Here is an 18,187-nt window from a genome sequence, read left to right as displayed (position 1 = left end):
CTGGCCTGTTTGGAACGTCAGTTCTCAACTTCTCAGGCTATTTATATCACTGTGTGTGCGTGGGTGCACACGTGCATGTCTGCGTGGGGGGTAGTCAGAGTTCCCAGAAGTTTTCGCCAGCTCCCACATTACAAACAGGAGGGGTGAGGAAACGTGGGGCCTGGGGGGTGATGGGACACACCAGGAAGGAAGTTACACAACAACAGAATAAACACAGTCCGGAAAACAAAACCGGACTGATCATCAAATGACTGTGGCCCAAGAATCTTACTTTATCCTTTATTCATTGTTTCAAATCGGCCTCATGGTGACGCTATAAAAGCCCCACTTAACTGAACCATAGGTCATACAATCAACATGTATCATGATTTAACTCCTGTCCATCCGTCTGTGTCCGTGAACAGCTAGTTTTCCCACCGCGGTGAGTAGGTTATCACCTCAAAACTGGAGTAACTATGTGTGAGCCTCGGGCCAAACCACACAAATGATTCGCCATGCAACTCCTTGCAACATGCAACTAGTTGCAAATGGTGTGTTTTGGGCCTTAAGGAGTGCACACTTTTCTACTATATTTTAGTTTTTACTTCATTATTATTATTAGTATTAAATGACCACATGTTTTTGGGTTATCCTTTTAGCAATAATGTATAACTATCTGCACTTTTTGCAAACTTTTTGCAAAATAAATATACTATAATCAATCAATCAATTAATCATGACTTCTTTATGAATTTGTTAAAGTGTATTGCTGTGTCAGCACAGTGTCTGTGGAACATGTCCCAACAAATCTATTGCTGTATGAGTGACAGAGATCATCCTTTAAACCAAGCATGAAAAGGTTCGTTACATAAGAGCAGGCCTATGCATACAGCTGAGAGAGAGAGAGAGAGAGAGAGAGAGAGAGCAGTGTTAGTCAGAAAACACACTGACTGACTGATGCAGACATCATGAATTAATGTTCCCTATGTCTCACTGAGCAGGAAACAGAGTCACACATACACTCGCCCACACACATACACTCACACACACACACACACACACTCACACTCACACTCGCGCGCACGCACACGCACACGCACACGCACGCACGCACGCACGCACGCAATATACAGAGCTCTCATTCCGGCAGGGAGGGACAGACAGACAGGCATACAGGCGGTCGCACCGCTGTCAGCACAGAGTGGATTTAGCGTCAACACTACACTACAGCAGAGCAGAGTCACGTGAACACACACCCTACAGCCATGGACGAGAACACAAACTCCTGGAATACTCACTGGAGTCAATCTATACTGGAATGTTGATATCGTTCATATGCTGCTCATTAACTGAGGAATAACTTGGAGAGAATCTATACTGTACTTTATCATTGAGCGAGGACTCAAATGGCTAAGCTTGTATCTGGTGTGTTGGTGGTGTGTCTGATGGCGCTGCCATGGACACACGCAGGCAACGGTAAGTGTCTGGTGTGCAGTGGTGGACAAAGTACTGACATTTGTTACTTAGGTAAAAGTACCAATACTACACTGTAGAAATACTCTGTTACAAGTTCATGTTCAGAATTCAAAATGTACATGCGTAAAACTACAAAAGTATTGGTATCCATGGACTTAAAGTGACCACTTTGGTAGAGGTTTGGGTTGTGTACCGGTAGTTACTTTGCCATGATCTTCAAATAGTAAAATCAACAGGAAGTTAACAAGTTAACATAAAAAAGGCAACTTTGTGTTTGTTTATGTACTAAAAGAGTGACTTTGAGAGCTGTTTCAGCTGAGGAGCATATTTTGAATTATCAATTTCTAATCACTGGAGCATTGTTTTTTTAAATTTGCAGTTACATCATGGCAAGGTAACACAATTCAAACCTCTACCAAAGTGGTCTTGCACTTTAAAGTACTAAAAGTACAACTCATCATGCAGAATGTCCCATTTCAAGTTTTCAAATGTATACAATGACAGATCTACTGTACTAGCTCACAATGCATCACATCGCGAGTCGCGACGCATTGTGATCTTGTAGATCGGCTATTTTCAAATTAGAGCAGCAGCAGTGAGGATGATCCCCGATTCAATCATTATTTTGAAAAAGTTTAATGTATACAGTAGGTCCCTGCTTCACTAGGAGTTGATTAGATGCGATGTCACCGTGTTATTCTATCTCTCTCCCCCTCACTGTTTCTCTCGCTCTGCATTCTTCCACTGCACTTTGTGTGTGTGTGTGTGTGTGTGTGTGTGTGTGTGTGTGTGTGTGTGTTTGTGTGTGCACGTGCGTGCATGTTTACTGTTATGTGGCTTATTTCTACCCTATAATGTTTTCAGATACATATTTTAGCGTGATGATTAAGTTGAAACCGAGTAATACACTGTCTGGATGTTATCTTGAATGGGAATAAAAACGGAGGATTTCTGTAATCATGAGCAGCTGTGTTGGACGGATGCGCAGATATGGGGAATTAAACGGGTGAGCTTCATTTTTATTGGCTTTTATCGATGCGTATCTCTACACGTCATCACGCAGCACGTTTTCGTTTTAATAAATAAATAAAACAATCGTTTTTATAGACCTTTGATATAAAAACACACAGAAATGAGAATTTTCCCATTTTTTTGGCATCCATTGTTAGGTATGCCCATATGATGACCACGGATATGGTCTAGAAGTGTGAAAAACGTCTTTTTCATTTCACTACGCCTTTAATACGTTTGAAAATACAGGACTTTTACTTGTAACAGAGTATTTATTCATGTCAGTATTGATACTTCTACTTAACCCATTCTGGATGGGAATCCCTCTTGGGTTATACTACAGTATTCAAAAAATATATATTTTTGATGCTGCTACATAAATATTTGAAGTTTTCAGAAAACTTAGGTCAGGATTTAGAAGGCATTTTTAGAATCTGACTCAGTACAAAATGGGTTAAGTAAAACATGTGAGTACTTTTACCACCACTGGAGAAAACAGGAAAACGTGACGGGCCATGTGTTGTGTGTCTTTCCAGAAGGTGTGGATAAGGAACGCATCAGACAGAACAGACAGAACAGACAGAACAGACGTCTGGATAAAGGACAGTGGCCTCCATACCCTCAGAGCTGTCCAACTACTGATCTACAGTGAGTGACACCTCCATACCCACACATGTCCGGGAGCTCTGTGCAATGCGTTGCCTAGCAACGGAAGCTGTCAAAAAATGGATTGCCACGATCCCGTTTTATATCATTAAAAAGGACCTAAAGACGTGTATACACTTCCGAGGCGAAGACCCACATAGGTCGAAACTGGGAGCACACTGGGAGCTACAACTCAGTGTGCGGACATCCCTTCCTTTTTCATTGTACGTATTTTTGACCAGCACCTGTAGAATTTCTGGAGATTTGCGTGCTTCCTGTCGTATCCTACACTTCCGAGGCACCAAGTGTTTTTTATTGAGAGGACGTGTATACACGTTATTAGCAAGTGTTAAAGGTCTGGTGAAATACGTTTTCACCCTTTTGGAGCATAATCGGTGGTCATTTGGGCATACCTCCACAAATTTCCCAGTGATTTTCACAAACGACCAAAACATATATTTTTGTATTTCTCTCACACAAAACCATTGTTATTTCTCTTTTAATTTTCTTATCTTACAGTAGCAAATGACTGAAAACTCATTTTTTAATCAATTATTTTACAAAGATCCTGTATTTTCTTCTTTTCTTAGTTCAAATTTAAAATTGAGATTTAAATTGCATTTTTGCATTCATTTTAATCGATTTCCGATACATTGTTGTTACATGCCTACTGTAGATCCCATAGAAAAGAGTGTTTTTGTAGTTGTTGATTTGTTTGATATTTGTGTCTGACTGTACCATTATGCCGTTTACATTCAATCAATCAATCAAAAAAACGACACCGACAGACAGAGAGGATGTCATAACAGCAGCATGACAAACACCAGCGGTGTACTCGACCCGAAGACCTTCAACGGAAAACTCCCCAAATCCACCGACGACGACGACTCCACCCTTCCCCCCTCCCTGCTGGGGGGCGACCATCATCTCCCCAAAGACAGAGCCCGCCCCTCCAGGTTACAATAGTTTGGGATTTTTCATTTCATCTTAGTTAAAATTTTAGTTCATTTTGACATTTCTTCCATTTCTAAAGTGGATTTGCTAGTTTTTATTTTTGTAAATCCTAATAGTTTGTTAGTTTTTAGCCTATTTGTTTTAATGTTGGTTTTAGTTTTGCGTCACAGACCGCAAGGTGCCGACAGCTGGTGTAAAACTGGTACAGCAAAATAAATAGATTCATATTTCATATCCTCCCAAAAAGCTTATTGACAAAAACAAAAGGCATTTTGTCTATACTTTCAGTTAGGCTTATAGTTATATAGTCTTATAAACACACAATACAGTTACAGTAGTTACAGTTAATTTTTTTAATTGTAGTTTTTTGTGCAGGTGCTTGAAAATCAAATGAACTACATTTGCTACTACCTATAGTAGTGACCGTAGTGGACACTTTTTCATGATTGGCTGCCTCGTCTTTAGGCTGCCTGCCTCTAAGACTATGGGATACTTTTATACCCATAAAACCTATAGTCTGAACTGCATAAAACCCATACTCTGAACGCCGCAATGTGAAGCCATGAGCTGAGGCAGAGGCTGCGGCACACACAATTATTAGTGTAGATGTTCACCTTTATGCACCTTTTTAATTTCAGTTACCGAAATTGTTTTTTCAATTTTCGTTTTGCTTATTATTTGGTTAATTTTGGTTATCTCGAATAACCTTGCAGCACCCCAACCCCCACCGCGCCCTGGCTGGAGGTGGACACCGGCAACCCAGCGGTGGGCTACGCGGCGGGGGTCCTGAGCACGTGCCTCATCCCCGCGGCCTACGTCCTGGCCATGGCGCTGGGTATCCCCTCCAACCTCTACATCCTGCTGTTCCTCAAGTCCAGAACCTCCCGGAGCGCCAGGACCAAGAACCTGTCCTCCACCACGGTTAGTGCAGTGAGGACCAATTAAGAACCTGTCCTCCACCACGGTTAGTGCAGTGAGGACCAATTAAGAACCTGTCCTCCACCACAGTAAGTGCAGTGAGGACCAATCAAGAACCTGTCCTCCACCACAGTTAGTGCAGTGAGGACCAATTAAGAACCTGTCCTCCACCACAGTTAGTGCAGTGAGGACCAATTAAGAACCTGTCCTCCACCACGGTTAGTGCAGTGAGGACCAATTAAGAAGCTGTCTTCACCAATGTGTTTGTAAAGGTGTCTACTCTAGTAACACACGTCTCACAAAGACTGAAATTCAGTTTTCCTATAGGGGAATCTGTGACAGCTGCAGAAAGTTGGGCTATCATTAACCTATATATGCAGGCAACAATTAACATTTTTAATTCTGCTTTAAGTAGCATGTGACGGGTCAAACTAGGGGTTTTTATGATTCTGAATTCATTGCAAGCATTTAGTTTTGCACGGAAAACACTATATGGGCTAAAAACGACCATAGCCACTTTTCCAAGTCATCACATTTCTCATGATGCTGATGGCTATTTTTAGCCCAAAGAGGGTTTTTCGTGCAAAGAAAAGTGCTTCAATGGATTCAGAATCATGAAAAAACCCTAGTTTGACACGGGTCAAACAGGCTTGTTAAAGTTTTTGTACATTTTGCCTACATAAAGTTATTAATGGTACTGTATAGGCCTACCCCAATTTTCATCAGCTGTTACAGATTCCCCCTTTAGGGAAAGTGAATTTCAGAATCTGTGATATGTGTTACTAGACACCTTTACAAACAAATATGTAGGAGCGCACATCAATAGTGGGCAGGTGCTGACCGCGGGAAACAGAGAAGAGAGCACAGTTCTAGACACCTTTACAAACACTTTGGTGAAGGCATTTCCTCGTAAGGCGTTTATTCTCAGATGTTTTTCATATCTCTTGACTAGGTGCTCTACCTCAGCCTGGCGCTGTCCGACCTGCTGCTGCTCTGCTCACTGGGCCTCAGGGTGCACTACCATCTCAACCACAATGACTGGGTTATTATTATTATTATTATTATTATTATATTACACTGTAAGATGTGCAGTTTGAAATGGTTTTAATTCATGTCTGTATAGGCGACTCCTCCGCCCCACTCCAGTTATGTTGAACCCCAGTTTCCGAGTCATATTAATTGGTGGGTTTTTGCCATTTGACAAAGAACGGCACCAATTTGTGCTGGGACCACAATACCGGCCTGTCATTTCACTGGCGCTCCTGGAGCAATAGTGCTGTGGTCCGTCCGAGACATCCACCACTTCAGTTTTTACATGCAGTGCTGCTAGTCAAAATATTCTCCTAGTCTTCCACACGTGTATTCCACACATTTTTAAGCCACGATTGCACCTTTTTAACTGTGCTGTTCTTGTTGAGTTTGTTGTGATCCGTGAACGCATTGGCGGCGCAAAGCCAACATGCACGGCACTGACAACATATTAATATTATACAGGAAAGCAAAACTTGAGCTACGAGAGACAGTGAAATCTACGCCTCCATCGCAGTCAAAACAGTAGCAGTATTTTGGTGTTTTCTAGACGTGTATGTGTACGGCCAATCCGTGCTATTTCACCGTGTTTGGGTGAGATCGGGCTGTTCCAGGTGTTTAGTTTCATGTGGTCATGTGATCATTCTATCCAGCTGTTTGGCTTCACATGGTCATGTGTTCATTCTATCCAGCTGTTTGGTTTCACGTGGTCATGTGATCATTCTATTCAGGTGTTTAGTTTCATGTGGTCATGTGATCATTCTATCCAGGTGTTTAGTTTCATGTGGTCATGTGATCATTCTATCCAGGTGTTTAGTTTCATGTGGTCATGTGATCATTCTATCCAGGTGTTTAGTTTCATGTGGTCATGTGATCATTCTATCCAGCTGTTTGGTTTCATGTGGTCATGTGATCATTCTATCCAGCTGTTTGGCTTCACATGGTCATGTGTTCATTCTATCCAGCTGTTTGGTTTCACGTGGTCATGTGATCATTCTATCCAGGTGTTTGGTTTCATGTGCAGGTCATGTGATCGTTCTATCCAGGTGTTTGGTTTCATGTGGTCATGTGATCATTCTATCCAGGTGTTTGGTTTCACGTGCAGGTCATGTGATCATTCTATCCAGGTGTTTGGTTTCACGTGGTCATGTGATCATTCCTCCAGGTGTTCGGGGAGGCGGCCTGCCGCCTGGCCACCGCCTCCTTCTACTGGAATGTGTGTTGCTCCGCCCACACCATCGCCTGCATCAGCATGAGCCGCTACCTGGCCGTGGCGCGGCCCTTCCTCTACCGCCGGCTGCCCAAGACGGCCCTGGCGGTGGGCTCCTGCCTGGCGGTGTGGCTCCTGTTCGGGGCCTCCGTGGTCCCTGAGCTCCTGGTGCACCAGAGCTACCGCATCCCCCGTCTGGGTGGGATCACCACCTGCCACGACGTGCTCCCCCTGCGGGACAGCCCACAGCACGCCCTGCTGGTGCCCTACAGGTACTGCTTGTCCTGAGCGTTTTCAGGTTGCGACCATGCTGCGAGTTTATAGCTTATAGTACACATAGTATACTTATTATAAAATAATAATCTATATCATTATGTTTTTAAACGAGCATTTTAACTCAAATCTTTACTTCTGGAGGTCCCAGGCACAACACATTTACAGATGGGGTTAAGGCCAAAGAAATGTTTTTGGGTGGTTCCTTGGGATGAAAACGTTTCAGAATCACTTCGTGACCGACTGCGCTTTGCAAATATCATTGTCATTCCTGTCCTGTATGTTAGAGGGAAAGATTTAGATATTTACCTAGCGTAATATGACATCAATGTAATTTGCTACAAAGTAACAACAATAATAATTCAGGTGGTGCCGTGGATGAAAACGTTATTTACAGGAAGTTGTCCAGGAACCAAACCGGTAGTCCCCATGCAGGCCTCGCTGGGTAGGACTGGCTCTTTTCTTTTGAAAACCAAACGCCTGCGGTCTCCGAGGCTACGCCGTATCGACGATAAACACATCCCAGTTGTTGTCCCAGGCTGGCGCTGGTGTGTGTGGGCGAGGATAAACTCATACCGTGGTTGTTCCAGGCTGGCGCTGGTGTGTGTATAAACTCATCCCCGTGGTTGTTCCAGGCTGGCGCTGGTGTGTGTATAAACTCATCCCCGTGGTTGTTCCAGGCTGGCGCTGGGGTGTGTATAAAATCATCCCCGTGGTTGTTCCAGGCTGGCGCTGGTGTGTGTATAAACTCATCCCCGTGGTTGTTCCAGGCTGGCGCTGGTGTGTGTATAAACTCATCCCCGTGGTTGTTCCAGGCTGGCGCTGGTGTGTGTATAACTATAAACTCATCCCTGTTGTTGTTCCAGGCTGGCGCTGGTGTGTGTGGGCGTGACGCTGCCCTTCGTGGCATGCGTGCTGTCCCAGGGGGCCATGGTGTACCACCTGTCCACCACCTCCGGGGGGCGGCGCCACTGGGCGCCCTTCGTCAGGGTCAGCTTCCTGGTCTTCCTCATCTTCCTGCTGTGCTTCGCCCCGGCCGCGGTGCTCCACGCGGCACACTACGCCCGCCTGGCGGTCGCCGGAGACCACCGTCTGTACCGCTACTACCGGGGGGTCGTCTGTCTCTGCTGCATCCACGCATGTCTGGACCCCTTCCTGTGTCTCCTCATGTCCAAGACCATCGCCTCCAAACTCACCTTCAAGTCCCTCAGGAGGAAGTCCCAGGCGCCGGCTGCGGTAGTCTGACAGCTGTGTGTGTGCGTGTGTGTGTGTGTGTGTGTGTGTGTGTGTGTGTGTGTGTGTGTGTGTGTGTATGTGTGTCTGTGCGTGTGTGTGTATACGTACGTGCGTGTGCACTCTAGTGCCTGCCTGGGCACAGACATGCCCTACCAGGCTAGCTAATTAGGGGCATTATCTGTACTGTTTTATTATGTGCAATTAAAATGTTTAAACATGAGATTACAATCATGTTGTCTGTTTCTATGAGTTTGGGTCAAGTAAGCCTTGCCGAGCCATGAGACCCATCTCCTGTTTCTGTAGAGTGAGGCAGCTTGAAGTACTGTACACACCCTGGACATGAGGCTAGTATGCCGCAGGGACTTACAATCCAACCCTTGATGCTGAGTGCCAAGCAGGGAGGCACTGGGTCCCATTTTTCAGAGTCTTTGGTATGACCCGGCCGGGGATCGAACCCCAACCTCCCAGTCTCAGGGCGGACACTCTAACCACAAGGCCACTGAGCTAGGTTGGTTCGAGCGTAGACTGAAAAAAATTAATGGACAGCCTCCCGTGCTGGTTTTACAGACCGTAAACGAAGCCTATCTTTCTATTGTGACATGATGGTCTGAAATGGAATTGGAATGAATGCTATTGGTTGGTACCAGAGTGGGGGGCGGGTCAATGGGTGAGTCTTCCCCTTCTACATCATGCCCTATTTTATCATCGATTTAAAAAAATTAATGGCGCCATTATCGCAAAACACTTATCATGGTGACTGAAAGTAAAATTTAAACTAGCGACCGGAAGCATGACAATGTTTATTAAGGTAATAAAATCCTGTGTAAAGTTCGGCCAAAAACCCATCCACTTGAATAGAGCATTATTGCTTCCGACACCAGCAGGAGGAAACAGCGAGACTACAGGCCATTTATTCACATGCTGAGCCCTGGCGGGGGTCAAGTAGAGGTTAGAACACGTTAGGACTGCTGACTGCTTCATTCCACACAGACATGTTTCAACATCCTCCCATTCGCCCGTCTGGTTGTCTGGTTGTCTGCCTGTCTGCCTGCCTGCCTGCCTGTCTGCCTGCCTGCCTGCCTGCCTGCCTGCCTGCCTGCCTGCTAGGCCTGCCTGCCTGCCTGCCTGCCTGCCTGCCTGCCTGTCTGCCTGCCTGCCTGCCTGCCTGCCTGCCTGTCTGTCTGCCTGCCTGCCTGCCTGCCTGTCTTTGTTCCAGGGACCCCCAGAAGCAACGATAAAGATGTTTGGGTTGTTCCCATTAAAAAAAACTAAACTACAAACTCATAGCGCGACGTCAGGGAAGTACAGTTCAATACAAGGTCTTCTAACATGTCTCCATCAGTCTACACAGGACACATAGTAGCATGTCTGTACCTTCAGTATGTCTCCATCAGCGTACAGGACATAGACTGTGACCTCTATGTTCTTCTGGACACTCTTCCCTCCTCTCTCAAAGTCCCCGCGCTCCAGGGTCAGGTACAGGTCATTACGGACGTCACCTGAGAATCAGACCAAGGACGTACAGTAACAGTTACTTACTTCCAAAGCATTGGGCAAAGTACTGTAAGTGTGTGCGTGCGACGTGCGTCAGTGTCGACAAAAACTATGACAAAAACATGTTTGTCGACCTAAATATATTGACAATTTCGCCAACAAATAAAAACTAGACAAAAATGTTAGGGAGGGACTAGCTCTGGTCCATAGCTCTAATGCGTTGCATTTAGAGCTATGTTAATCTCGACTTCCGCCGCTCACATGAATGCAGACCAGCCTCTCGTCTTTTACGTTTTTGCTACTCACCAAAACAAAGGCGGGTTGTGTCATTAGAAAGCCTACTTTCCATAGTGGAAGCACTCTGATCGCCCCACCACACGTATAAACGGTACTTTTTGGCCAGAAAGTGATTTTATTTTACCGAAAAATATACTCTATGAGGCAATTCTCTGGGCAATTTCGGTAGAAGGCGCAGTGGAGTAACTAAGAGTATTTTTTTCTGGTGGAAACAAAATCCCCTTTTGGAGAAAGGCACCCTGTGACCCAGGGCTGGTAACGGAAGCGATTGACGTCAGACTCTGGTACTCTATTGGTGCATGTGTATCATGTGATCCTCACCTGGCATGATGACATCGGGGAAGCCCAGCTTGCGTGTGACGGCCACTCCTCTGCTGAAGATGAGCGGACAGTCTCTGCGGACCTGCTCCATGTCTCCACGGAACAACTGGAGGGAGATGACCAGGCCTGAAGCACGCACACACACACACGCACACGCACAAAACCATTCATGACTGATGTGAGGCCTTCACAGGTCCAATTGTGACAACACGCACCCGCCGTCAATAATCTGATCCGTAGAGCGACCCGTCACCCGTAATTACCGGTATATAAACATGCAAACCATTCCTGGTTGGAATGGATTCAGCACCCATAATTAGACATATCCACATATTGGCTCATTTTCATTTTCCCAGTTTTTCGCCCAGAACCTCTGGGTACCCCAACTGTGATCGCCTCCCTTTATGAACCCATTTAGTCAAGAAAGCTATTGGCAAGCATTTATTTTTCAGATATAGGTCAACAGTCTGGCTAACCACTTAACGGTGTAGTTCACCCAAACAATTACAATTACAATTATTTTCTATCAATTAGTACAATTACACACAAGCGTTGTATTCATGACCAGCGGAAAGAGTAAAAAAAGAGACAAAAATAAAAGGCTTCAAGGGGTGTGTAATTGAAAGAAAATAAGTCATGTTTTGTGGGGTGAACTACTCCTTTACACCCCGGCATCCGTATTGTGAGCTGGTCGATCTGCAGTGGTGGAAAAAGTACTCCATTCATTTACTTAAGTCCGGAATTAAAAAAAATAAAAACATATTGGCATAAATATTTACTTAAAGTACCAAAAGTGCTTACAATGCGTTGCATCAGTAACTACAAATTTGAAATAGATGCTGCTGGGAGCAGTGTACTTATATCGTACCGTAGTTGCTGCTGGGAGCAGTGTACTTATATCATACCGTAGTTGCTGCTTGGAGCAGTGTACTTATATCGTACCGTAGTTGCTGCTGGGAGCAGTGTACTTATATCGTACCGTAGTTGCTGCTGGGAGCAGTGTACTTATATCATACCGTAGTTGCTGCTTGGAGCAGTGTACTTATATCGTACCGTAGTTGCTGCTGGGAGCAGTGTACTTATATCATACCGTAGTTGCTGCTGGGAGCAGTGTACTTATATCGTACCGTAGTTGCTGCTTGGAGCAGTGTACTTATATCGTACCGTAGTTGCTGCTGGGAGCAGTGTACTTATATCGTACCGTAGTTGCTGCTGGGAGCAGTGTACTTATATCATACCGTAGTTGCTGCTGGGAGCAGTGTACTTATATCGTACCGTAGTTGCTGCTGGGAGCAGTGTACTTGGTGCTGGACTTGCGTATAATGTTCTCATGGATCTGGTACCACTCGTTCTCATTGTTACACCTGAGAGACAGAGGGGAGGAAATCATAGAATCATAGAATCATAGAACAGAGGAGAATAGAGAAAAGCAAGCCCTTTTTATTTGTTTTGCTAGAAAAATAAACATGTATTATGTTATACGTATACATCACTGTTGTTTCCCTCTCCTGTAATGTCTGTGCTAACCCGGGGTTCTTTTAAAGAAAATTTAAATAAAAAGTTGGTCACAAAAAAAGAAAAGCGAGCCCTTCGTCAGTGCTGTTGTCAGTGCATACATAACTCTCCATGGATGAACGTTGCTATACTTTAGGGGTGGGACGATTCACTTGCCTCCCGATTCGATACGACATCGATACCTAGGGTGCCGATTTGATTTATAATGCGATCGTTAAATATATTGAGATTCGATTTGATATTGCAAGTTACTTTGCTTTTATTATACTAGAACATTTTAAAACAATTCTAAACATAATAATCATACACTTCAATGCATACACGTCAGTCAGTCTTTCTGACGTGAAAAATACATACATAAATATCGAAAAATCGATTCTGAACTTGGCGATTCGATATTGATATTGTGTCATTAGAAATTGCAATATACTGTATCACTGAATCGATTTTTTTGCCCATCCCTACTATACTTACGTGTAGACTTTGAGGACAAAGTCCTTCTCTTCCTTGAGCTCTGAGATGGTCTGAAGCACGTCGCTCATGGCCAGCACGGCACAGCCGTACGGACGACGATACTGGACGTGAGATGGACCCTTCTTACTGTCATTCAGCAACATACGACCTGAGGGGAAATATAGCCTACTTGATGAGTTGAAGTAAATTGGACAGCGACATTTACAGCAAAACCACATCGACATTGAATCCAATGAAGAAACACCAGCGTGTCCACACTGGAGAAAAACCTTTCCACTAAACAGTGTGAAAGCAGTTTCAGTCAGTCAAGTAATCTGAAGTCACACCTGTGTTTCCACACTGGAGAAAGACCATACAACTGTATACAGTGTGACAAGAGTTTCAATGTGTTCATTGGCTTGAAGAGACAGCAAGCGTAATCCCAGGGCTGCCAACATTGGACTGTGAGAATCCCAGAGGTTGGGATCTTTTTAACAGAGATGTAATTTCCTGTGTTCTGGTGAATTTTGGGAGTTTGATACTTTTATCAGGCTTGCTTTACTAGCATTGAAAAATGATGGGTACAGTTTCAGGCATTAAAACACAAAAGGCCTCCAGAAATTGATTTGATGACAAGCAATGACCCGTAATTAATTATAATAACCATTCAGGGGTTTAAGTGAACATCTCGGGGGTTCTGGCGGTCCTCCCCAGAAACGTTTTAACCATATTTCATAATTTGGCTATTCATAATTATACTGAATATATATTTTTCAAATCTTCAAATATATATTTTTAACCAAAAGATACGTGCGCGTGTGTGCGTGTGCGTATGTGCATGAGTACTTACCAGTTCTGATAACGTGGGAAATGATGTAAAGGTCCCTCTTCATGTCTTTGTTACTCAGATCCTACAAAGAGACAGAGAGAAAGACACTTGTGATGTGTATGTTAGAGCCCTACAAGCCCGTTGGGACCTGACGGGTCCCGGGTCGTGTCTGTCCCTGACCAACGGGCCCAGGGCCGGGCCGTGTCTGTCCCTGACCAACGGGCCGGGCCGTGTCTGTCCCTGACCAACGGGCCGGGCCGTGTCTGTCCCTGACCAACGGGCCGGGCCGTGTCTGTCCCTGACCAACGGGCCCAGGGCCGGGCCGTGTCTGTCCCTGACCAACGGGCCCAGGGCCGTGTCTGTCCCTGACCAACGGGCCGGGCCGTGTCTGTCCCTGACCAACGGGCCCAGGGCCGTGTCTGTCCCTGACCAACGGGCCCAGGGCCGTGTCTGTCCCTGACCAACGGGCCGGGCCGTGTCTGTCCCTGACCAACGGGCCCAGGGCCGTGTCTGTCCCTGACCAACGGGCCCAGGGCCGTGTCTGTCCCTGACCAACGGGCCCAGGGCCGGGCCGTGTCTGTCCCTGACCAACGGGCCCAGGGCCAGGTCGTGTCTGTCCCTGACCAACGGGCCCAGGGCCGGGTCGTGTCTGTCCCCGACCAACGGGCCCAGGGCCGGGCCGTGTCTGTCCCTGACCAACGGGCCCAGGGCCGGGCCGTGTCTGTCCCTGACCAACGGGCCCAGGGCCGGGCCGTGTCTGTCCCTGACCAACGGGCCCAGGGCCGGGCCAGGGCGTGTCTGTCCCTGACCAACGGGCCCAGGGCCGGGCCGGGCTCACACGCCGTTATATACACTTTCCGATGTGAATTTCTTTTTTTTCTTCAACTTTGTTTTTATTGGGGGTTTACAGACCCAGAAATTAAAACAAAATAAAAACAAAAAAATAAACGAATCAAAATAAAGTATACTCAATTAGAACCTTTACTTGGGGGTACCTTTAACTCTTCCTTACTCTATCACAATTCACCTCTTTTGCATTCATATACAGTGACCATTTTTACCATCTTTTTTCATAAAGATCTTCTCTTATTCTTAATTTGAATTTCAACTTTTCCATGTCTTCAATATTGTCCATGATGGTTCGCCATTGTTTATATTCTGGTATGTCAGTCTAGAGCCAGTTCTTTACGATCGCTTTTTTCCTAGCAGCTAAGAGGATTTTGACCAGGTACAGATTCTTCTATATGACCCAGATACAAGACAAGACAAGAACATGGAATGTCGTATCCTATTACCTCACATATGGCTGTATGCATTATCACCTAGAAAGGTTGTATTTTAGCACAATTGCAGAAAACATGTGTATGGTCGGGGTTCATCCAATATGGTTGTTTACTTTTAATTTGGGGTGTTATAAAGTACCGAATTTGGTTTTTCCCGATGTGAATTTCACCCAGACTGGACTTGCTTCGGCAGCATACTGCTGTCCACGACATTGTGGCGTGAAAACAACCCCACCAAGCCCCCCCCCCCCCCCCCCCCCCAACTCACACAAAAATCTGGTAAAGACTTTTAACAAACGTGTTTTATACATTACATTCTATCTCTCTGTCTCTCCGTGCGCACCTCTCTCTCTCTCTCTCTCTCTCTCTCTCTCTCTCCTAATTATTATGCACTGTAGAGCACTGCTGATTGACAGTGCACAGAGTGCAGCATTTATACAACTACAATTAAGTACTTTTTAGTGTGATGTGTGTGTTCTTGACTTCTTGTTCTTAATGTGGGTTTATCAGAGCGCATCTGAGAGTGAGTGCCTGCGTGCACCAATAAAGCGGCGCGCATGCTAGAAATAATAAATTAATTAAAAGATGTCGGGCTTCGGGTCAGGTCGGGTCGGGCTTTAAAACTGTGGTACCACAACAGGCCCAGGCCGGTCCGGGCCTTAACTCCACGGGCCGTGCGTGCATGTGTGTGCGTGCGTGCGTGTGCGTGTCAACTGACCGTAAACAGAGCACATAGCCTGTCCAGCTTCTCTGGGTTCTTAGGGCCTCCATTCTTGTTCAGTCTCACCATAAACCTCTCACTGAAAAGGAAAGAAGAAACGTCATAGTCCACACATCCTCAAAACATGCTCTTTTTTTTACTCGTTAACAAAGAAAAGACACATGTGATATAGGGAGGTTTTGTAAATCGCTCTGGATTAAGAGCGTCCACTAAATGCCTACATTGTAAATTGTAATTGTTATAGTCCCAAACGTCCTAAAAAGCTTTTTCTTTCTCGTAAAAAAAACGTGTAAAAAATATATATGATCGAAAACACCAACAAATCACAAGTATCCTAATTATATAAAAAAAATCTTCAATTAGATTTTTCAGAGAAACAAATCAGAGGAAAATCTACTTTATTATCAACGTCAGAGGACGTCCGCGAGATCTGCCGCCCGCGAGATCTGCCGTCAGACGACGGCACCCACTTAAAAGACCATTTGTAGGATCTGTGTACCATGTCGCCTCTAGTGGCTCTAATTGGGATGTCTAAATTAGACATCCTTGCCGTGTAGATACACGTGACAGCCACTGTTGCTAGATTACGCAATAGAAATAAGCAACCATTTCTCTATGTCTATGATAACATTTAGGAAGCAAGCCCAAATAACAGTGGTAGTGGCTCAGGGGTAGAGTGGCCGGTAGAGCTGCCAGATGGGAACCATGAGGTGGAAGCCACAACTACCAATATTAACAAGCGACAGGAAAACGTTAGGCCAAAGTCGCTTAATAAGCGGATATGGCAACACTGGTGGGAGTGGAGGATGGCAATGCAGGCGTTCTGAGTTGGTGTCAGCTATAGAGCGTCGCAGTCCCACCCCCTTTCAGAACGACCCAGGAAATGACAGCAGCACCACATCGTCAGATTAAAATACTACTGTACTGTATAGGTCACAGCAGCACCACATCGTCAGATTAAAATACTACTGTACTGTATAGGTCACAGCAGCACCACATCGTCAGATTAAAATACTACTGTACTGTATACAGTAGGTCACAGCAGCACCACATCGTCAGATTAAAATACTACTGTACTGTATACAGTAGGTCACAGCAGCAACACATCATCTAATAGCAGAACTAATAAAGGGTATATTGCATAAAAAGAGAGCCGACCAAACATTTATGAGGCAATCTATGATGCTGTCTGCATGGGGCGTAATTATTGCAGTGGAGAGAGGAGTCATGTGGAGAAATGTCAGCTCCCACTGTTCCCACTGTCACCCCATGTGGACAGAGTAAGACACATACACACCTTGCGCACAGCCATGTGCGTGCGTGCGTGCAGCATCTCAGCTGTCACTTCAAGGCAAACTTAGCACCATTAGCATTTCATGCTCCTAGCGTCTTTACCACTGTCAATGCATTATTAATGCATCCTCATTAGGTGGCCTATGTGTTATTAACAGTGATGGAAGAAGTAGGCTACCCTTTTTTTTTTTTTTTTACATAAGTAAAGGGGTAAAACCGGAACACTAACCCAAAACACACTCGCAACAATTTGTATTTTTTTGTGGATTCTTGTCATGGTCACACGTCCTGAGCCCCTCCCAATTTGCCCATGATTTCCTCTGTCTCTCCAAGTCCTACTCCTCTGACTCTGATTGCCCTGAGTGCCATCACCTGCCAAGGCTGCCATCACCAGCTGAGCCAGGTTGGGTGGTGAGCTCCAAGTGACTATTTCATTTAAACTCTGCCTTGTGTTTGTTCAGTGCTGGATCTTAATAAGGTCATATTCACATCTATACTTCAGTAGAGTCGATGCATCAGTTCGTTGCATCATCCTTGCATATTTAATTTGCTGCCTTTGCCTTCACACTGCGCTGTCATTCGCAGCAACAGGGAACTTTATCAATGTGTTCAATTCATAAACTACACAGTGAAATCTATGGTTTTAAAATTATACTTCGAGTAATAGTTAGGACGTAAAATTAGGGTAACTAGACGTCGCTCTCTCTCTCTCTCACTCTTGTGTGCATAGTGTGTGTGCTTGCACATACGCACACAATGTTCTTTTGGGCATGTGGAGGCACAGCGCAGACAGCAGCACAAAATTAATCCGACCTCGGACGTTTACAAGTTTATCGAGATGAAGAAAGTCCCCTCTCCCTCTCCACACAGTGACAGCAGTGACAACACTCCATGTTTACGCACAGACGGACTGAATATTCTGTACACTACAGTGTTTTTATTTGTTTCCTTAAGCAATTGATTAATGTACTCATCCTCGTATTTCAATGCCCACGTCTATCCACGGTAACGGGCATCTTTGCGCTGCGTAAAATTTATATCCCTATATTATATATCAGTGTTTAGCTCCTCATCCGCCACATAGCTTGCTTCATTTCCTTTATTTGCTGCGGATTGCATTCACACCTGCACCGAATCGAAATCAAGTGCGATTGGAAGCGAAACCCCCGTTTTTTGACGAAGTAGAATGCGGTTCTTTGATTCATTAGGATTCGAATGAGGCAATGTGCAGCAGGATTTTTGTTAATCGC

The 18,187-nt window shown here is 45.1% G+C and overlaps 2 protein-coding genes across 3 annotated transcripts in view; one reads left to right on the top strand and one right to left on the bottom strand.

Moving 5' to 3' along the window:
- Positions 1–18,187, bottom strand: part of LOC308333289 (dedicator of cytokinesis protein 3-like) — a gene marked incomplete at both ends in the record, with an annotated part of 194,352 nt that overhangs the window by 37,600 nt on the left and 138,565 nt on the right. Inside the window, 6 exons of the mRNA XM_080789586.1 lie at positions 10,106–10,230; positions 10,844–10,969; positions 12,119–12,207; positions 12,833–12,980; positions 13,662–13,722; positions 15,642–15,723. Of these exons, the coding sequence (XP_080645712.1) occupies positions 10,106–10,230; positions 10,844–10,969; positions 12,119–12,207; positions 12,833–12,980; positions 13,662–13,722; positions 15,642–15,723 (631 nt within the window). The remainder of the gene's footprint in view (positions 1–10,105; positions 10,231–10,843; positions 10,970–12,118; positions 12,208–12,832; positions 12,981–13,661; positions 13,723–15,641; positions 15,724–18,187) is intronic.
- LOC308332024 (proteinase-activated receptor 3-like) lies at positions 1,177–8,914 on the top strand. Of its 2 annotated transcripts, none has more exons than XM_080787616.1 (7): positions 1,177–1,455; positions 3,006–3,114; positions 3,900–4,067; positions 4,779–4,986; positions 5,936–6,025; positions 7,178–7,494; positions 8,362–8,914. In XM_080787616.1, exons 1-7 carry the CDS (start codon positions 1,386–1,388, stop codon positions 8,738–8,740), a joined length of 1,341 nt encoding a protein of 446 aa, XP_080643742.1. In that variant the 5' UTR covers positions 1,177–1,385; the 3' UTR covers positions 8,741–8,914. The 2 variants fall into 2 exon arrangements, with proteins under 2 accessions (XP_080643742.1, XP_080643741.1); XM_080787615.1 differs by having other exon boundaries at positions 3,003–3,114.

This window comes from Protomyctophum bolini (genome assembly GCF_963924005.1).
Source record: "Protomyctophum bolini genome assembly, chromosome: 2".
Classification (NCBI taxonomy): domain Eukaryota; kingdom Metazoa; phylum Chordata; class Actinopteri; order Myctophiformes; family Myctophidae; genus Protomyctophum; species Protomyctophum bolini.
Note: the sequence above shows the minus strand (reverse complement) of the source record. Positions and strands in the feature narration are given on the sequence as shown.